Consider the following 16983-nt stretch of genomic DNA (forward strand, 5'->3'; position numbering starts at 1 on the left):
CCTTTTTAGAGATTTAAATCAGATTTCACCCCTTCATTGCATTCAAAGTTGGAAGCCAATCATGATATTTGAGATTAGCAAATAAGCGTTATGCTTTAGATTCACGCAGAAGTGCTGTTTTTTCTATTTTTCCATCAATGAACGGAATATTTAAGATTGTTCATACTCCATAATTGTCACTTGTCCGTCACGAACGCGCAGTTTAAATCGCTTGTGTGCAACATTCTCCCTGTGTTAAATAGGGCTTAATTATCACCCCCTGCACTCAAAAGGGTCTCACCCTCACTCTTGAAATCCGCTCACGCTCACAAGATCATGAGCACCGTGGACCCGAGAGCTCCTCTCTGAATCACAGATTTAATTGCTCGCTCTTCTCTCTCTTTCCTCCTTCCTCCTCCTCCTCATCCCTCTTATTCCGTTGCAACCGTCTCAATCTCCAGATGAAATTGAATAAAAATAACTTGGCAAAAAAGGGGGGCAGAAAGAAGGAGCGAATAAATAATCCTGTCCCTGTCTCCTATGGCCCAGAGACAGATCAACTGGGAAGAGCTTTAAGCAAAGCTTATCTGTTGTGTTTCAGAGAGGCTCTGACTGATCTCCTCCAATCAAAGGCGTCTGTAAGCGTTTGGTCTTGCCTTGCTGCTTTTCATTTCCCTGGGCTTAATTAAATGATCGAAGATAGTCGGCTTTCTGTTCTCGAAGTCCCCTCGCTGTTAATATTGTCAATATCGGAGGCCGAGTGGCGCACTGCTTAGCAAGCGCCAGTTAGCGCTGAGTTTCATTAGCGCCTCTCCGTTCTCTCTTTCTCCCATTCTTCTGCCTTTTTGTCCTTATGACGCCAATGTTATCTGCTCCCTAAGCCATGTTTGTGTTTGCCACTGCACTCCGTCTCCTCTCTTATAACCCTGGCGGAGAGCTGAGATGTATCGATGGAGGCCTAAGCAAGCATGACTTTTCATTTATCACTTCTACCCGTCCTTCTCCTCTCATCCCCTCTGTTCAGGTGACACCCTCCTCTAAGATTGTGGGCGATCTGGCGCAGTTCATGGTGCAGAACGCTTTGACTCGGGCAGAAGTGGAGGAGAGAGCGGATGAGCTGTCTTTCCCCCTTTCCGTGGTAGAGTTCCTGCAAGGACACATCGGCATCCCCCACGGAGGATTCCCAGAGCCCTTCAGGTCAAAGGTACGACCCGCACAGAGCATTTATCAATCAAGCTGCTGAAATACAACTAATGTGACAAGATACCTTATTAAATGCTGTATGGTTATTTATTTAAATATATTTTACAGCTGTGGTCTTTAGGATGACAAGTGGGTGGCAAATTACGTTCTTTAAAGGTACAATAGGTACAAGGGTCAATAGGTACAATAGGTACATCTTTCAGACAAAGGGTCTGAAAGATGATGCCATGGTTGCAGTATTTCTTTTGGACAGGTAGGTACATGATATTATTCGATTTTGATGTGTTTTGATAGTAACACACAATGTAGCTTATGTAGTTTGTGTACCTTTACTAATTAGCTCAACGACAGCAGCACCCAGCGTCTAATTGGGAACTATTTTTATGTTTTCAAAGTTACGAGCAAACTACAGCATCCACACATTTGGTGCATGGATTCATAAGGCCACCACCAGATGTTTCAACTATTTGTTTTTGAGTCTTGCTACAAACAGAGTAAAACGTTGTGTTACCTCCTCCAATGAAAATACCCTCAGCGTCCCTACGGGTATTGTGCGTGCCATCCTTAGAATCAAAGATAGTTTGTGTTGTTCCTTCGCTTGATATTCTGACAATGATTATATTGTATTTTTGCTGAAATACTATCAACGTTCTGGTTATAAAGACAGTGATGTGGTTTATTTTGTGGTCAATGCTGCTAGTATTTTATTAGCTGTCACATTAGAAATGTCCACCATATCCATTTGCTGCATCCAATTCCGTTTTTAAAAAGTTTGTTCGTTATTGTAGTACTGTTACTCACTGTACTGTAAATTTTTCTCACCAGTGAATGACACATGATATAATCCAATAACATTGACTCTGGTCTTCTGGTCTGTGCGCGTTCACGTGTTTTCGAGGAGGCGTGGCTTTGGACGGCGATTTGCAGGGAGGGTGGGACCTACACTTCCAATGCTAGCAGGCTAAAGTTAGCATTTTCCCAGATCACCTACTGCACCTTTAAGGGATAGTTTACCCAAAAATGAAGATTTGGTCATCATTTTCTCACCCTCATGTCTTTCCAAACCTGTATGACTTTCTTTCTACTGTGGAACTCAAAAATAGTAAGATATTTTGAAAAATGGATCAACTGTTGTTGTTTATACAGTGAAAATCAATGTGTTGTTTTGAAAAACAGAAAAATTCTTCAAAATATCTGTTGAACACAAAATAAGTTAGGAATAGTGTTTAAGGTTAAAATTTAAGATAGCAGGATTTAGAACTGAAGGTTAAATGTGTAGGTTGGAGTCAGTTGGAGTTGGTCAAGGTGTAGGGTTAAAGGTTATAGATTAGGGATCGGGGCTGTATAGTTTATTTCAAGTAATGAAAAAGTTTATTTATTTATTTCTTTTTGGTATGGTTTTAGTTAATTACATAGTTCTGGCGAGAAATTCTGACGATGCAGGCTGAAGGGTCTTTTGGTACTCATTTGGTAGTGATCACATCATTATCTACACAGCACAGCTGATTGGTTGCTGTTGCATCAGTGGCCAATGAGCTTGCTGCTCAAACATTCAGATATTTGGCACTGATGGGTGCTAGCAGTCTGCAGCATGCTTTCAGAACCTGCCTCCTTCCCCAGCTCCACCTGTGTAGATCTGCTACATGGGTTAATTCATGTATGTTACATGCTCACAGCAATGTCTGTGAATGTATTGGCAGTAGCAAGTCTCTGTACTTGCTCTGCAGCAGCAGCGTAGCAGATCTATTCCGCCAAGACCAAATACATTAACATTGTCATATCCATCACCATGCTAAACTCAAATACTATACCAATATCCTGAGAGTTGTTTTGACAGAACTATAATAACCCTGTTATCAGGCATGTATGACCAATAGAAGACATACTCAGAATCCTATCCTATTAGTTTAGTAGCCATGGTAATTTCACTTAGGAAACTGAACTTTTTCAAATCTTAAGAGAATCAAGAATTAAGATAGAAATATGGAATCAAGATATTGTATGGGACCAGAGGATGAAGGTAAGGTAAAAGGGTCAGAAGGAGTATTTAGAATCGATTGCCGTAAAGTAAGTTGAACCTGAGTTTAAGTCTCTGCTCGGCTTGGGTTGAGATCAGAAAGAAGAGAAAACCCTGTTTTGTACAGTATTGCACGAATACAAGTTATTGAATATCTCCGTGGTGGGCAAAATAAGCTTCACCCCTTTCACTGAAGAGAGATTCGGTTGATCGCAATGAAGTTTGTCTTGAGAGTCTCCCTACAGTGCATTAACGCTGTGTTGTGCTTGTCAGAGATACGTAAGGGAAAGCCATGTCATTCCTTTTGTCTTGAATGCCCCAATTACCCAGCAGCCATTCCTGTGCAAGATTAGCTGTTTCCCTGACAAATGTGTCTCACATCAGAACTGAACAATACCCTCGCTAAAGCTTTTCTGCGCATGCAAGTATGCAGCTAATTTATTTACAATGTCTCTTTTTCAGAATTAGTAGGCCATCTGCTTTGCATATATTTTAGATAACAAACATATTTGAGCAACGTGGCACTGGCCTTATTTTTTTCCCATCTGTTTTGTAACATTAATATTGTTCATCATTATGCAAGCGTTTGTTTACTTGTATAAATGTTGTTTTATTTAGGTCTGTGGTGTGTATTCTGAAGTCTTTCTTTGTTCTACAGAATTTCAAATTTAATTCTTTACTACTCGCGCTTGATTCTTCAGCCTCTTGAATTCAACTAAATGAAGCAATAGGGAGAGATTAATCCTGCTCCTGGTAATGATCGGTTATAAATATTCCTGGATTCAGTGTGGGTCTTAGGGGGATTGCGAATGCTCTACATCATCCGCTTACGAGCAGCTTGAAAATACAGCGTAGCACCAATATCTGAGGAAATGTACGTTTATTGTCTGTTCAGGCACCTGCTCTTTTCTCAGGCTCTCATCTCTTATTTGTGGCACAGGTTTTGAAGTCTCTTCCACGTGTGGAAGGACGTCCCGGAGCTTCCCTGCCTGCATTGGATTTCCAGGCCTTGGAGAAGCAGCTGCAAGAAGCTCACGGTGATGAAATCACCCCTGAGGATGTAATGTCAGCAGCCATGTACCCCAAAGTATTCCAGGAGTTCAAAGAATTCACTAGAAACTTTGGACCTGTGGATTGTCTAGACACTAGACTCTTCCTGGATGGACCCAAGATTGCTGAAGAGTTTGAGGTTTGGAGAGTTTTTTTTGTGTTTTTTTTTAATTAAACATTTTTAAATATTAAGCTCAAGTAGCATAACATTTTTATTTGCTGTTACTGTGCCATAAATCTTCCTGTCATCTATGATTGTAAATGTCATTCCTACATTCCAGCCATCAGTTCCTTATTTCCTCTGCTTGTATCTCTGCTGTCTGTCTCAGGTTGAGTTGGAGCGAGGCAAGACACTTCATATCAAGGCTCTGGCTCTAGGAGACCTTAATAAAGCCGGTCAGAGAGAGGTGTTCTTTGAGCTCAATGGTCAGCTGAGATCCGTCCTGGTCAAAGACACCGTGGCCATGAAGGTGTGTTTCTGAATTTTTCCCCTCCTCTTTCAGTGAAACTTAATTTTTTGGACTAGTTGCTTGAAGGTAACAACGGCATGTTTCCTAACTAGTTACAAAAAGTAAAATACATAAACAATGTAAATAATATTGATGAAACCCAACAGGTATATTATAGTTTCAAATTTTTTATTAAGTTTTTATTTTAATTTTAGTTTTTATTTTATTTTAAATTTTGTTTAGTTTTTATAGGGTTTCCAATGTGTTTATTTTGTTTTTATTGTAGTCTTTAAGGGTTAGTTCACCCAAAAATGAAAATTCTGTCATTAATTACTCACCCTCATGTCGTTCCTCACCCGTAAGATCTTCATTCATCTTTAGAACACAAATTAAGATATTTTTCATAAAATCCAATGGCTCAGTGAGGCCTGCATTGCCAACAAGATAATTAACACTTACAGATGCCCAGAAAGTTACTAAAGATTTAACGAAGCCTCATTTACTGAAATCATGTGACTTTGGCAGTTTGATACACGCTCCAAACCACTGATTCGAAACAAAAGATTTGTAAAGCTTCATTAAGCATTGTTTTGAAATTGCCCATCACTAGATATTGTTGAATACAGTTATTTAGTTTTTTTGGCGCACAAAAAGTATTCTCGTCGCTTCATAACATTAAGATTGAACCACTGTAATCACATGAACTGTTTTAAATATGTTTTTAGTAGCTTTCTGGGCATCTGAAAGTGTTAATTATCTTGCTGGCCTCACTGAGCCATCGGATTTTATCAAAAATTATCTGAATTTGTGTTTTGAAGATGAATGAAGATCTTATGGGTGTGGAACGACATGAGGGTGAGTAATTAATGACAGAATTTTCATTTTTGGGTGAACTAACCCTTTAAGGCTCATTCACACCTAATAATGATAACTATATTGGTGTCCACAATATAGTTAAAATTACATTCTGTTTATTAGGGATGCACTGAAATGAAAATTCTGGGCCAAAACTGAAAATTCAGGATGCACTTGGGCGAAAACTGAAACCAAAAATAAATAAAAAATTAATAATCAATTAATTCATCAAACTTGTTTAATAATCAACACTCAAATAGCTAAAACTAAGTTGTACAAACATTTAAAATGCACATAAGGCTGTTTTTATATCAACTTTTTAATAACTGAATTGTTTCTACTCTAATAACTTGCTGTCATGACAGATTTATTCAAACATACACTAAATAATGAAGACATAACTAACAGGTTAAGTAAAAATATGAATATGTAATACAGTTTGTATATATAGGCCTGTGCTCTTCTCTAGAGTTATTTTTTCTAGCTAATGAATTTATGGACATTGAATAGCTTTCTTGAGGTAAATGTAACGTTAAGTCATTGTGTAACCTACATGCTGTAGCCTCTTTCCCCGGATGAAACACTGATTAAGTGATTACATTAAACAGGATTGATTTTGGTAAGTTGTAATGTATGTTTCAACATAGGCTACCTTCTGGTGTTCACTTTCACCCATGTCTATCTTGATCCGCGCTGCCGCTTGAACTGAGGCGGCTATAGAGATCTGTCAATCACGTCATATCAAAGAGTGCCAAATTTATTTATTGTTTGAATTTGGTAATAAATTGGACAGCACTTCAAATGTCACTTCAAATGCTCAAACTCCTTAAATGTCGGTGAATTCTGATTGGCTGTCAGTGTTTTAATCATTCACCAGCTGAAAATGATTCTAATTTTATTGTTCCTGTGTCTATTTTTGCTATGCTATTTTGTTATTAAAACTTTATAGTTATATGTAGCGTAATGTTCTGGTGTAAATACAGTAGGTCTTTAGGGCTGCCAAAGTTAATTTGATAACTGGTATCTATTAAAAATTAAAAAAACGTAAAATTTCACATCACAGACCTTTTTGACCTTGTGGGGACATTTTTTGGTTCCCATGAGGGAAACAGCTTATAAATCACACCAAATTATGTTTTTTGTGAGGGTTGTGTTTAGGGGTAAGGTTAGGGGATAGAATATACCCAACATGCTGCGGTGTGTGTGTGTGTGTGTGTACATGTTTTTCTATCCTGGTGTGGACTTAAACCTGAATGCACACAGACTCATGGGGACTCGTGTCACCTAAATTGCGGTCCCCATGGGGAAACAAGCTTATAAATCATACAGAATGCATTTTTTTACATAAAAATGCAGAAAGTTTTCTGTGATGGCTAGGTTTAAGTGTATGGTTAGTGTAGGGAGATAGAATATTCAGTTTGTTCAATATAAAAACCATTACGTTTATGGAGAGTCCCCACAAAGATAGTAAACCAGATGTGTGTGTGTGTGTGTGTGTGTGCGTGTGCGCGCATATATATATTTCTTGGGAATAGTTATTGAGGGTCGAATGCATAGTGTAAATGAAATTGACGCCCCTGCCAACCTAAATCAGTTTTCTTGCATTTGTAGGAGATGCATTTCCACCCTAAAGCCCTGAAGGACGTTCGTGGACAAATTGGAGCTCCTATGCCCGGTAAGGTGGTAGAGGTGAAAGTGAAGCAGGGCCAGCAGGTGGAGAAAGGACAACCGCTCTGTGTCCTCAGCGCCATGAAGATGGAGACGGTGGTGAACTCTCCGCTCTCCGGCATCGTGGCCAAGATCTACGTGACTTCCGACAGCACCCTGGAAGGAGACGATCTTATTCTGGAAATCACTGAATAGATATCATGAAGGCCAACAGCAGGGAACATAACACATCGCCACTGCCAATCCCTGCAAGGCTAAACACACACACACACACACACACAGAGAGAGAGAGAGAGAGAGAGAGAGAGAGTTACACATGGAGGCTAACACCTTTTAGTAGAAGCATACATTAAGGAGGGAAAAATAAGGTTGAGCTTATTTTTACAGAATTTCAAAGAACGATTGATGAATCTGAAAACGCTTGTACTTTCAAGCTTGAATTCTTTGACTTTAGTGTCGTGTGCTTTTGTCATCCTCAATCGCTTTTTAAATTGTACGTGATGAGGATGTGAGCTAGTGTTATTCTGTTAACAGAAACAGTTAGTAGAAATCAGTCTTTAATTAGTATTATTGAATGTAATGAAAACTAAAAGATTTACACTGAAAATATATCAAGCAATAAATTAATGACAGAACAAATTTAATTAGTTGCATTCCTAGTCACGTTAAATATTGCACACAGATGTTTCATTGTGATCGTTTACATGAACTAAAAGCACTAAAAAAACTAAAAAAAATCCAGAAACAATTCTCACAAAATCATATGCACAATCCCTCCCTTATATATATATATATATATGTGTATAGAAGTCTTATGTCAGAGAGGATCTTACTTGAATTACCAAGGCAAAGAGCTGTCTCACATACCCAATGTTTTGACCAATGTCCTTGCTTGCTTTGTTGCTGGGAAAACAAGTGCAGGAATGGATCCGTCCCCATCTTACACTCGAGTTGTGTATCATGTAAAGGTGGAGAATAGTTCCCCAGGTGTTTTGGGCTGAAGTGAGCCCCATCGAGGCCAACGAGGATCGATGAGTCTATATTCAAGAGCACTTATAGACTCCGCAGCAGCTTCTGGGCACATTGAGTTTGAATGTAGGCTTTAGGGGAACGTCCTTTTCCCAGGCCTCATCTTGTGCTTGTGTTCCAATTCCTCTCTTAATGTAAATTTATTTCACTGTCCTGTTACATTCCCCTTAGTAGCAGATGCCTCATGGTTGTCGTAATGACACTGAACGGGTGTATTCTCCAGCTTTCTTTTAATTTCCCTTGTTGAACACGATTGATATAATTCGTAACAGATAATGAGAGGTTTTATTCAACGGCGTTCAAGTAATTGAAAGCACTTAGCCTGAAATCTACGAGACGCATGGCTGTTGCGGCAAAAGAGGTCCATTGGGGTGCGTCTGAAATGGTTTTAGCAGTCTTGACTTTAAGTAGACCAATTCATCATGTGGACCAATAGCCTGCAACTTGGATATTTTCTCATTGGTTATCATAACATCCCATGGTGGAGACTAGAGCGCGTTGTTTTAACTGTGTGAATTGTACAGGCCCATAAATGTGATGATCGTCCCTTCAAACGGATGTTGCCATTAAAAATGGCATCTAATGTTGTTTAGATGTAGATTTTAGAGCACAAAATGTCTGTGACTGGATCTCTAAACAATCCATCTCATCACCACAGTCATATTTGAGATTGTTCCTCTGTGTTATTTGACAAATACATCTTAGTTTACATGAGCACAGTGCTAAGGACTTGTGATAGGCACAAAACTGTCAGGAGAGGGAGGATTCCTGTTGGCTTTTGGACTTTTATTTGGTTCTCATATCAATATGGGGCAGTAACGGGGGTGTCTGAAAATCTCTGGAGAACCGTTTAATGCTGTCAGCTGTGACAGTGCAGTCAAGCCAGTGACCCTTGCTGCAATTCTGAGAGTTTTTGAGTCGAGAAGTGGTTGACATAGCTTTGTTTTATGCTGCCAACAATGCAGCTTTTATCAAAGTTGTTAAATGGGTCATGCACCGTCTTAATATAGCATCGTACGTTGCTGATGCATAGGTAGGTACATTGTTAATTCAAACTGTTGAAATTTACAGGGTAAATATTTCTGTGCATAGATTATGTGTTTGAAATTGGGAATGTTCTGAAGGGAATTGGAACTAATCTGTGTGACATTTCAGATCTGATGCCTTTAATAGCATTCGTTATCTTTCCATTTGAATGTCTTTATTTCTGTGAAGTTCATCTCTTTCAGTCTGTTTTGATAATGAGAATTATAACATGCAAATACTAATGCACCATACCCTTGTGTGTGTGTTATTTTAGCATCGAAAATGTTGGAGAAAATATATGAATAATAAATACATAAAAGCAAGCTAACAGTCTGTCTCCTGTGTCATGTTTGGTTGATATTTTAGCACATAAATCAAAAATTAAACACGTGGTGATGCAATTGTTTCGATTCATTCTCTCAAGAAGTCGATATGCATGTGAATACACAAACCACACGTTAAAAATAGCTTGAGTCAGTGTTTGAGTGGGTTCCATTCAAATCGATATCTGCGATCGCGTGATCTCACGTGCGGATGACATCACATGCCTCCAATAAACTCTGATTATTGATTGTCCATCTGCCTGCTACATGTGGCTGGGAGAAACCATCTGTATAATGATGAAGAGATGGAATAATACAAGATCTATCATGTGAATAATTAAGTTCATTAGCTTCTTAGAGTCTTATGATTAGGGATAGTCAGCCTGCCAACGATACTGCTGACTGATGGCTCCATATTGGTGTGCTTGTGGCAAAACGGGGTATAGGATTGTGGGATAATGTAGGAGTGATGGATGAAGCTCCCCTGTGCATCCATATGCTCGTTCTATTCTGGCAGCAAGTGCGGGGTGAGTTGATTTGCTCAGCTGATGGATTGATATATGTGGATGAAGCTCTGCAGGGTTTGTTTTTTATGTTGGTCAGTCTTGTATCTGATGTTTCTCATAAATATGGCAACAGTGGGGGTGTTTAATTGGAGGGAGAATGACTCAGAAGCATTAAATAAAATCTAATTTTAGAACTGTTTTTTAATTGAGACATAACACAATGACCCAAGTGTAGGTGTGAATGTGGCATATGTCCTTGTAAAAACGCAGTGGATTACGTCCTTATTAGCTCCTCAGCAGGATCAGAGAGTTTAGCTTGTGTCATCTCGCAGTTATTCAGTCACTTTGGCAGTCTTATCAGCAGATGTACAAATCAATGTTCCTTGCCCGTGCCTGTCGATCCCACAATCCTATTTGCATCGCCCAGCTTTCATCTCTTTTTTTACCCTCTCCTTCTTTCACACTCTCTCGACTTGATGGTTTCCTGTCTGTTTCTCTCTCACTTCTTTCCCTAGTCTTTTATCACTATAACCCTGAAGGCTGATTATTCCACGTTCCTTCTGGCTGTTAGAGCTCTGTTTAAGAAGGTTATCATGTATTCAAGGAAAGTATTGGAACCCTTGTCTGCACCTGGCTGTAGGTACAGTGATGAATTGGATATGAATATTCACAGCATGGTCCTGCCACTCTGTAATACCACAGTGTCACCAAATATTCATAAGTTCTATGTAATTCTGGCCTTTCCTCCTTGCCTTTGGGTTATCCTACACATCCCTCTTGCATAAATCAATGAGTCTCAATAAAACCACAGTCGATACCAAGTAGTCCTGCAATTCTGCCATCCAAAAAGAATGCAACCAGTGTTCCTCATGATTATATTTAAGGGTTAAACTTTATTTCGGTGGCCCACTTTAGACGTTCTACTAACTATATTTAAAGGGTTGGTTCACCCAAAAATAAAAATTATCCCTTGATTTACTCACCCTCAAGCCATCCTAGGTGTATATCACGATCTTCTTTCAGACGAACACAGTCGGAGATGTATTTAAAAATATCCTGGCTCTCCAAAGATTTATAATGGTAGTGAACGGAGGAAGTGTTTTGAAGCCCAAAATAAATGCATCCATCCATCATAAAAAAACAATCCATACGGCTCCAGGGGGTTAATAAAGGCCTTCTGAAACAAAGCGATGGGGTTTGTAAGAAAAATATCCATAATTAAAACTTTATAAAGTAAAATAACTAGCTTCCGGCAGATGGCCGTACGCATCAGTTTGAACTCTGACCGTGGAAACGCAGAAGATAGAGCAAAACAAAACATCGGTCACGAATTAGAAGTCTAAAATGAGAATTTTTAAAGAGAAATGTCAGGGGATTTTGATATAAGAGAAGAGGAGCTTGAGTCTGTTGCCCGGTCCTATTTGCATCATGTCGGGGGTACTCATTTGACACAAGTCGACTTGCGCGGTATGTGTACGGTCGTCTGGCGGAAGCTAGTTATTTTAGATTATAAAATTTTGTTTATATTTATGGATATTTTTCTTACAAAAACCCATCGCTTCAGAAGGCCTTTATTAACCCCCTGGAGCCGTATGGATTACTTTGATTATGGATGGATGCATTTATTTTGGGCTTCAAAACAGGCCCCCCATTCACTACCATTATAAATATTTGGAGAGCCAGGATATTTTTAAATATATTTCCCATCGTGTTCGTCTGAAAGAAGATAGTCACATACACCTAGGATGGCTTGAGGGTGAGTAAATCATGGGATAATTTTCATTTTTGGGTGAACTATCCCTTTAACTTTGTAACTTCATGTGAACTATCTCTCATTAGCGTATTAGTAGACTCTAAGTAGACTTTTAGGTTAGTGTTGGGTTTTATAGGGTTTGCGTTAATAAAATAAGTTGAAATGTATTTGCAGTTACTTATAGTTAGTAGAAAGTCTGTGGACCATTGAAATAAAGTGTTACCTATATGTTATTTAACATCTTAGTATCTTGGTAAGTCATAAACTTAGGTCGAAGACAAGGATGTACACAAGAAGAAAATTGAAATATTTACCCAGATTTAAAGCCTTGATTAATGTTAAAACAAATTTCAAAGGAATTATGGTTGTATTTTACATTTTGAGAATTGTGTTGTTGTTGTTGTTGTTGTATATTTGTTTTAATGCAGTGTTTACTGTTAAAAGCTGGCAAGTAATCAGAGTGGCTAATGAATATTTATTAGGTGGCGTGGCGTTCACCCAGTAGACATAACTGATTTGCAGAAAAGCTTAAAAAGTTGTCAGCGTGGCAAATGCATATCATTTTGCATAGCGTTCACCCAGTAGTCATAACTAATTTTCTGAAAAGCTGGCAAGTGGGTGCTAGTCCCATTGGCCAAGCAAAACAAAGCTCTTGAAATATGATAATTTCCCAAAAAGTGGAGAGGACAAACTAAGAAATGTCTAGAAGCTCTTTGGTGGTTGATAAGTAGATTTTCTTTTCTTTTCTTTTTTTCTCGATTTCAGTGTAGGCCTATGCTATGAAAGTAGGTCTGGGAATCACTGTTTTATCAGGACCTTCTAGGCTTTCTGGGAGTTCTTCTAAATCCATCAATGAGATAACGGCTACTCACCTGGAAATGAATCCCTTGCTTCCATCTCTCCGCCTGAAGATCTGACACTTCCTCGCAGCTCTTTGGACTATCTTTGTCTATCTATCTGTTCTTCACACTGCTGTCTCTTTTTTCTGAGTCGGAGCTGAGAGGAAGGTGATTATGGAAGTCTGCGTGCGTGTTGGAGTGAGATTCGGTTTGTTTCCTCTCATCCTCAGGGGCAGCTGACAGCAGAGTCCACTCATCCATCCCTGTGCTGGTAGGCAGTCAGCTCTTGTACCGCTGTGAGTTGAACAAGCTGTTTGAGACCAGGGCTCGACTCTTGGTCCTGCTCTCCCATGCCTGAATCTGTAAGCCCCGTCTACTTCTAGTGTTCATTTGGACTTTTGCCATGTCATCATTACGTGCTTGACTTACACGATTCTGGTTTGATCAGAGGACCGTAGGGCTCATGGAAAACAGAAGCCCTCTTATTGGATTAGTCTGTAGGCACATTGCTACCCTGTCAAGTTAAGGCAAGGGGCAGAGAGAAGTTGCCTCTACTCAGTGGAGTGCAAATGCCTAATTGGCTTCATTTGTGTGGCTTGAATTTGCAGCCATTTGCTTAATTTTCCTAGTGAGTGTACAGTCCAATTTGCAAGCCTTGTTTATACATCCTTATAAAAGAGGAGGCTCTCACTGTGATGAGAGTATAATCACAGTCTGATTGGAAAAGGTCATACCTTGCGCGTTAATGCTTCCTCACCCGAGATATGGAGCACACAAGTGGGAGTTATCGGCAGAGATTCGGTAAAAGGTGTTTGATTGCTCTGCAGTTCCTTGTGCTTCAGATTCACAGTTTATTTCAGGAACCACATTTATGTCACATGGGTCAGGATACACCACATGAAGATCTGTCACCAGAAGGGTTAGGGTTTGCATTAGATGGGCAGCAAGATGGTTCTAGGGCAGTGGATCTCAACCTTTTTGACTTATTTGACAATATTTAAGGCTCCCACACTCACAATTTCTACCCAATACAATAGTTTACAGCTTGGTATATTTAGAAAGATATATTATATAAAGATATAAACATATATTCATTATAAAAATAACCAAATATCTTGATTTTTAGTTGTTTTAGCTTATTTAAATGCTTGTTTTGTCTTATAAATATTTGTAAGTCATCTTGAGAACCAATGTTCTAGGGGGTCTGTGGAAAATTTGAGAGGGACAAAATAATATTTTTTAGGACTTTAAAAGTTAACTGTATAACTGCTTCGGAACAATATTCATGTTGAAAAGCACTATAGAAGTAAATATAACTTGAATTTCAATTCAAATTGAAAATGTTTATTCGGGTTTATACATCTAGAAAAACGGGACACTTAAAGTAAATATTTTCCAGACAATATTTTAATAATTTGCTTGGTGTCAGTAAAGTAACAAGTTAAAATCCTATTTTAAAATCCTAACATTATTTAATTATTATTAAAGCTGCAGTCTGCGATTTATTGTAGGCCTTAAGGCCGGGACACACCAAAAGAACTTCAGCCGACTGTCAACTAGCACACGCGTTCTGCGTCTGCATATAAAGGAGATAACCGTCTATTCAAACAGATATATTTGTCCATATTCATCATTCAAAAAGGGAAAGCGAAACTAAGACTGCATGTATACAAACCATAAACAAAGCAGCGCTTACCGTTTTGAAAATCAATCATGCTGATCACATTTTTTATTCCACTCCGCTCATGTTATTATGAAAATATTCGTGCATTCGAGTGCTCAGGTAAGATGATGTAAAATTAGAACAACCTTCTGTCTGTGCCGTCATGACTTATTTGCTTGCTTTCGTAACTTTTGTTTATATTCTCGTGAACTAACTCGTTTGCTATACTGAACAGCCAATCAGAGTTATCTCTCTCTCCGACGGCCCGACGGCGATTCAACATGACGAATTCTGAAGTACAGTATCCACACCGAAGTGGTGACTGACAGCAAACATTAGATTCCATCCGCAATGAGGAGTCGTGCCGAGGCACAACCCACATAAAGATGATAATTCCGCAAATAACTGCAATTGCAGGTTTCAAACAGAGATGGTGTCAAAGAGGCAAAACTTACGGACTGAAGTCAGCATGAAATAAAAACTCACTCAATACCCTTAAATCACCCAATTTTTTAAATGCATGTTTTAGATCTTATTGTGAACAATTCATCCATGTATACATCTATTTTATTTATTTATTTATTTTTTTTTGACATCATAATTGTTAATTAGCTGGATCTTCCAGTGAAAAAACAGGGTGCGTCTCAATCAGCTCGCTAGTTCAGTAGTCAGGGCACTAATCAGGGAGTCAGCCATTTTAAGGGCTGTCTCGATGGCAGAATCCTTCCAGTGCACTGAAACTTCCACTTCCTAAAAAGTCCCACAATTCACTGTGAAAACCAGGGAGCATCAATGTTCCCTATGTCCCCCACTATGTTCCCTTCCGAATTCGTGAACACAATATAGTCTGATTCACAAGCTTGAGAGCTATGGAGCTGATTGAGACACACCCACAGACCTCTGGAGACTAAGGGCAACGCATTGGCTAGGTAGTTCCTCATTTGAAGATCTAGACCATATGTGACCCTCAGAATCCCCAAATTAAGTTTCCTTTTTGCATTATAGGCTAAGAACATTGACAAGAGTTTGGCCCTGTGGCTCCAGAGGTGTCAAGCTCAAGGCAAGAGCAACAATTGTGGGGCAGTTGCGGTCTAATGGTTATGCTGCATTCACATGGGGCGTCAGCGTTAACACTTCTCGTTTACTTTGAATGGGTGATGTCATGCGTTGCCGAACTGAATTGTGGGTTCCGTCGCGCCGCTTCACTCGCGTTGCAAGCAGCAGAAGTTGTAGATTTCTCAACTTTTCAAGCACCAATGCAGGCGTCAGCCAATCAGATCGCCTTATGCAAACACTCTAGAGCAGTCACTAGCCAATTGCGTTCATGCAACACCGGAAAGTAATGTGATTAGCTGTTCACTATAAGGGTCGCGTCAACACAAGCTTCAGACACGCCCACCGTCAAGCGTTAACGCCGACGCCCTGTGTGAATGCAGCGTTAGAGTCAGACTTGTAACCCGAAGGTTGTGGGTTCGATTCCCAGTACCGGCAGGAATTGTAAGTGGGGGGAGTGAATAAACAGCGCTCTCTTCCACTCTCATTACCCACAACTGAGATGCCCTTGAGCAAGGCACCTAACCCCCAAACACTCCCTGGGCGCCGCAGGAAAAATGGCTGTCCACTGCTCCGGGTGTGTGTATGTTCAGTACTCACTGCTGTGTGTGTGCACTTAGATGGGTGAAATGCAGAACAAATTCCAAGTACGGGACTCCATACTTGGCTACACGTCACGTCACTTTCACTTTTTTCACTTTTTCCAGACATATGCCGAACAGCCGCCACTGCAAGCTCGTTCATCTTCCTCCATTTTTGAGTGCGACACCTACACCTCAAAATCCAATAAACAACCGATGCATATAACCTTTGACTAAATAAAATGTTATTTAAAGGGCGGCCCCTCACGATTGCCACAGGGCCGCCCTAAAGGCTGAATCCTGATGCAGTTGCACCAGATACTTTTGGCCATAAAAGAGTATTTCAGAGCCACTGAAGCAGATCAGTGTCTTCGTGGACTGCATTATTTCTCAAGATCTTGAAGAGGAGGACATCATCAGCACATTTATTATCATGAAGGACACAGAAGGCCGTGTGCTTCCTGGACCAGCCCAGTAAATTCAGTCTCTCTCCTCCAATGTGATTATACAGTTCTATCATGAGGTACTCTTACCTGATTAGTCACCGTCTGCTTTGGGCCGTGTTGGTTCACTGCAACAGGAATGTGAACCATATTACAGATCCTGCGTCACCTGTGTCTAATCAATGACTTGTACAGATCCATTACTCACAATAACTACATGTACCAATGACCTTCCTCCATTTCATACTGCTTGTATTTACCTTCTCACTATAGCACTGTAAGTCTGTTCTGACTTTATATTTGCTCAAGAACGTCTGCTCAAACTTCTCATCTTTTCAATTGTGTATGCATTATATTTACACTGTCTGTGTGTGTAGTTACATTTGCTGAAGGCATTTTACAAATTCTGATTAGTTTGGAAATTGAACAAAACAAATTACTAAAACACTTCAACATACCCGCCAGTAAAAAATAACTCTTGTTCTGGACTGTTACATTATTTCGAGAGAGAGAGAGAGAGAGAGAGAGAGAGGGCGCATTCAGCTG

At 39.6% G+C, this 16983-nt stretch overlaps 1 protein-coding gene across 1 annotated transcript in view; it reads left to right on the top strand.

Annotated features, from left to right (window-relative positions):
• The window catches only part of pcxa (pyruvate carboxylase a), a 148690-nt gene extending 139086 nt beyond the window's left edge, over window positions 1-9604 (top strand). Inside the window, exons 18-21 of the mRNA XM_051878413.1 lie at window positions 1004-1183; window positions 4140-4388; window positions 4579-4719; window positions 7165-9604. Of these exons, the coding sequence (XP_051734373.1) occupies window positions 1004-1183; window positions 4140-4388; window positions 4579-4719; window positions 7165-7416 (822 nt within the window). The 3' untranslated portion in view covers window positions 7417-9604. The remainder of the gene's footprint in view (window positions 1-1003; window positions 1184-4139; window positions 4389-4578; window positions 4720-7164) is intronic.
• The last annotated feature ends 7379 nt before the right edge of the window (window positions 9605-16983 follow it).

The sequence above is a fragment of the Ctenopharyngodon idella genome, chromosome 21 (assembly GCF_019924925.1).
Source record: "Ctenopharyngodon idella isolate HZGC_01 chromosome 21, HZGC01, whole genome shotgun sequence".
NCBI classification, from domain to species: domain Eukaryota; kingdom Metazoa; phylum Chordata; class Actinopteri; order Cypriniformes; family Xenocyprididae; genus Ctenopharyngodon; species Ctenopharyngodon idella.